General features: G+C 45.4%; 1 protein-coding gene across 1 annotated transcript in view; it reads right to left on the bottom strand.

Annotated features, from left to right (window-relative positions):
* Positions 1-5000, bottom strand: part of pigk (phosphatidylinositol glycan anchor biosynthesis, class K) — a 22099-nt gene that overhangs the window by 14069 nt on the left and 3030 nt on the right. Inside the window, exons 5-9 of the mRNA XM_080546220.1 lie at positions 4626-4737; positions 4362-4458; positions 3497-3614; positions 3015-3125; positions 980-1152 (exon numbers count right to left, since the gene is read on the bottom strand). Coding sequence (XP_080402346.1) covers positions 980-1152; positions 3015-3125; positions 3497-3614; positions 4362-4458; positions 4626-4737 — 611 coding nt within the window. The remainder of the gene's footprint in view (positions 1-979; positions 1153-3014; positions 3126-3496; positions 3615-4361; positions 4459-4625; positions 4738-5000) is intronic.

Genomic DNA, 5000 nt, shown 5'->3' on the forward strand with positions numbered 1-5000 from the left:
CGTGGAGTGGACGGGGCAAGCCCCTATTCCATCTCCCTGCTCCAAAAATCAATTTAATATATGGTCCCCGGGTAGGGGACGTATCAGATATTAAACTGATAAGAACAGATACTACACTTGATCTTAGCCAAAAGGCCGAGAAGCGATGCATGCAGATGTATTCTATTGGATATCAAACCCAAAACAGTGCACTATACTGCAACACACACACAATGTTTGTCTTTATAAAACATTGAAATTATTCCTTATTTATCTAATCACAGAGGTTAGTATGACTTTCTCAGGGGACCCCGATTTGAAATCAGGGGACCCCACTGGGGGTCCTGACTAGGGCTGGGTTCAAAAAATCGATTTCCCGATTCTGAATCGATCTTCATTAAATGAGCGATTTATCGATTCATAAGTCCCGAGATCGATCTTTCCTTTTTTTTTTTTTTTTTTTTTTTGTATATATAAACCCCTCAAAAAACGTTCGGAAACGCTTTTTTTGTTGATTATTACCGGTAGGCTATGTTTGTAGCCCCTTTATTTACATCGGCTGCAGTAAAGCACGTTAAAAAACACTTTTTGTAGTTGCAAAATGTTGGTCAATGATGTTCATATGTTCCAATAAAATGTGTTCCAATAAAAAGTACATTCATGTAACTGCTTTGGAGTCAATTCATTGATATGTTTAACAATGCTACATGTTATAGGGTTCCTTGAACCATTTATAGCATTAATTCTGAGAATCTCTTTCATATTCAAGCAAAAAATGTATATTTTAACTAGATCGAATCGGAATCGAATCGAATCGAATCGAATCGTGAATCGAATCGAATCGTGAGCTCACTGAGCTGGTGAATCGGAATCGAATCGTTTTGGGAAATCAGTGGCGATACCCAGCCCTAGTCCTGACCCAAGTTTGGGAACTGCTGTTCTACAATCACCATGGCAATAATCACCAGGGTTATCATAGATGGAAAAACAGTCTGCTTACTTCTCCTCCAGAGGCACAATGGCGGAAGTCAGGTTGATGGTCTCCATGGTGATCTCTATTTTGCGAACACTGCCAAAAAAGTCAGTGATGAGGACACTTCCAGGGTCTCTCAGGAAGAGGTCTGTACGGTGGCCCGGAGTGGACACACACTGACTCTTAGGACACACCTTGAACTGTGAAAGAACACACACAGAAACAAACAGTTTAAACACCTACATATGAGACTGTGATTTACATTTACATTCAGCAGACGCCTTTATCAGAGACAAAGACGGAGAGTAGTTTGAGTTGACAAAATCATAACAAATCATAAGCACCAGTTCATCGGTAATCAAGAAATAATGATGGAGTCTGGTGTAACTTGTTATTCATCTGCCAACAGCTGACAGGTTGTGACCGTTCCAGTTCATATCACTGAGCTGGGAGAACTTGGAGAGAACGTGAAGAGAGACCAGTGAAGAGAGACCAGTGAAGAGAGACCAGTGAGATCTCTGAGGAGGAAGGTCACTCCCTGAAATGACACTGATCAGAGGGGCAATGCCACTTCAGGGCCATGGCTCTTGGACATTTGTGCATATCATCTTCAACAACTATTCTATCAATGGGGTGAATAGGGCGGGTGATTGATCATTGGGGTGTCAATCAAAGCTACGGCGCTCTTTGTTAAATTCTTATGTGAGTAGAATCTTAGCTCCAGCTCACGGAGAAGGTGTCCTGAAGGATCTGGAGAGGTAGACAATTGGACAATTTCTATTTCATTAGAGTGCCCCTTTGCTGCTGGGATAAAAACTACTTTTTGGGCAGGGAGGAAATCTATAGTATTGACTGTTAAGACCACAAAATGGGCCTTTCAAAGAAAGTGACTCTTCAGAAACAAGGAAATTGGAGGAAATAATATGCATTAGTGGAAGGCCCATCGATCGGAGCTGTGGCCAACACAAACCACAGTGGCCAGGGCTGGTCCAGTCTCACGAGGGCCCCAGACCAGAGCAGTTCAATTTAAATGTTTATATAAAGTAAATTATATATTTTTTCCATGTCATATTTGGCAGTCTTTACAGCCTGGCCCTGACAGTGTTGGGGGGATTGAAGTGTGTGATCGAATTCCCCTCGGAGTAGGAGGGAGTCGGAGGGGGTCGCCCAAGGGCCAGCCTATCTCCTTAGGAACCTGCTAGATAAAGGGCGACGCCACAGAGAGTCAACTGCAGGCCAGAGATGTGAGAGCTGCCCCCTGCGTCCCCTCAAAGACCCATGCCATTAGCCAGTCTGTTTGAAGTGCTGTGTCCAGTGAGGCAGAAGCGACCACCACCTGGCTTTCATCTACGCGGGGGAGGGTTAAACATTGGTATACTCTGATCTACAAGGCTATTCTGGGAAGACTGCCGCTTGGTCAATGTTCTTCTTCGAACAAATCAGCAAATGATAAATACCAGCTTCTCTCTCACTTATTCTTAAAGGGACACGTCACCAATGTTTAACATCACATTAATTATCTCCAGCACCAGCACCTATGTTCTGTAGTCAAAAAGATAAGAGAAAAGGTGCTACAGAAATTACCCCTCATGATGTCACTGGGGGTAAAACGTGTGGGGAGTGTATATTTTGCCGGCTTTTTGAAAATCTATGTACTGTATACAATATATTTCTCACCCTCAAGACAGAAATAAAGCCGTGAACACTTTCACATTCTGGCACTGAGGATTGTCCATTAACATATAAAGGGCACGTCATTACTGTTTCCTCCACAGCCCTCACACCGTCAGCCATTACAGGCATAGAGAAAAGGAGCTGAAGGCTTTGGAACCTCTGAAGTGCACATTCTACAATACAATGAGTGTGAGTAAAAACCAACAAATGAGAAAGGTGGAAGAAAAGGCCCCTCGGCAGACTTCGGTAAAAAGAAAACATAAACATTCAGGAGACAAAACATCCAAACACCCCCCCCCCCCAACCAGACACCCACCTGCCCCCACCCTCAACCAGACACCCGCCTGCCCACACCCCCACCCCCACCCCCACCCCCAACCACTCTTACCAGGTCATTCATGTTGGCTGAGCTGGCGGGGTGAATGTCCTCCAGGAACTCAAGCAGGTAGAAGGTGTACCTGTCCATCAGGTGCACCCCTATGGCCAGATCTGGCTGATGCTGGGGATCAAGGGTCAGAGGAAGAGATTGAGTTACTAGTCCCATTACATTTGAACATTTTTACCATTTAGCAGACGCTTTTATCCAAAGCGACTTACAATTTTTTGTAGAGATTACAGGGACAGTCTCCCCTGAAGTCATTTATATTTATATTAGGGCAAAGTGCCTTACTCAAGGGCACACTAGTGGTGGTGTTCCTAGGTGGGATATGGACTCAAAGATAGCCAATAGAGGTTTGCTTTACGATCCAAATGGAAACGAAGCAAAGGTCAGTGTGGAGATGTAGGTGTCATGATGTCATACTACTACTGCACTACTCAAGTGTAGGAGGAACAGTTGAAAAGGTGTCTTCTGGGGCTGGGTGAACTCACAGACAGGGAGTCCTCTCCCACTTGGCTGCTGGCCAGGGCCATGAGGTTTGGGGAGTAGAACCTCTCATACATGGAGGCCCCCTGGCAGGTGTCAATGATGAACAGTAGCTCGTTGTACCTGTAGAGAAGACACACACACACACACACAGTCATTGATGCATTGTTCACTCACATATACAATGGCATCGCACGCACACTCGCACACACGCACACATTTCAAGAGAGAGCTTAGTCCACAACCTTCAAATTCGGCAGTTGCCGTGGAGACGAGGAGAAGCCCACTGCTCCACCTGTACTCTAAATAGGAAATATTAATCCTTTTTCTATCAAACATTAGAAAGCACTTATGTCTACCTCTTTGAGATGTGTGGACGGAGGGAGGGAGGGAGGGAGGAAGGAAAGGAGGAAGGGAGGGAGGGAGGAAGGGAGGGAGGGCTTAAAAGACTAATGAAGGACCCACCAGCCAGGTGGTGACAGAGTCGCCACGGCAGCCGTAATTGGGCGGATCAAGCCTACAATTAGCGCATCATTGGCGAATTTGGCGACACTGAGCTTTTATCTACGTCTCTGTGTGTCCTGCCTCTCCCTAGTCAGGCAGGCTCCATTAAACACAGACACAGGACGCCATCGGGGAAGGGGGAGGCTGGTGGGAGGCTGGTGTGTCTTGTTAACTCACATCTAAGCCCACTCACTCATTTACCACAGAAAGAACATTAGCCCATTAGCCCAAAAACAGTCAATAGAGAAAAGCCTCCCTCACAGGGGGAATGTTGTGTCGACGTTGGTGTCAATTCCCTGGCCATAACAACGGCGCTCAAAAGCAATCGCAATTAGTAGGAAAAAAAGGCCCTCTCAACACTTTTACCTCCTTTTCTGCCACATTTGCTCAAAGGCGTCAGCCAGCTCCACGTTACTGATCTCCTCAGAGTCCTGGAACTTCAAGAAACCGTTTCCACCATGGCCTGTAAATACACACGCACACATCATTATCATCATCATTACTGTCTTTCATCAACATAAATTCTTCAGACACCAATTGAGACAAACAGAGGAAAGATCAAATGTCAAAGGTCATGCTGCTGACGTGGGACATGGCTGTAGTTTGGCTGCCTTAGGGAACAGATCATACCAGTCAAGTAAATGAGGATGTTGCTGTTGTCGTCAGAGAGAAGTCGTTTGGACCGCGGCGTGCTGGGTGGAAGCCTTCCTGTGAGAACACGTAGGAAGTTCTCCACAGTGACCTGAAACAAGGCCGTGACAGAGTAAGTAAGTAAGTAAGTAAGTAAGTAAGTAAAGCTTTATTTATATAGCACCTTTCGTACAAGAAATGCAGCTCAAAGTGCTTTACAACAGAGGGACTCTTAAGCCCAATGCACACGGCCCCGATTTTGTCGCACCGCCAAACATTCGATTCTCAATTGGTGTGAATGGAGAATCAAATGTTGTCGTGCGATAAAATCGCATCGCACGCCGTGTGCATTGTCTCATTCAAAACAATGGAATC

This window comes from Nansenia antarctica (assembly GCF_963989245.1).
Source record: "Nansenia antarctica genome assembly, chromosome: 16".
NCBI lineage: Eukaryota > Metazoa > Chordata > Actinopteri > Argentiniformes > Microstomatidae > Nansenia > Nansenia antarctica.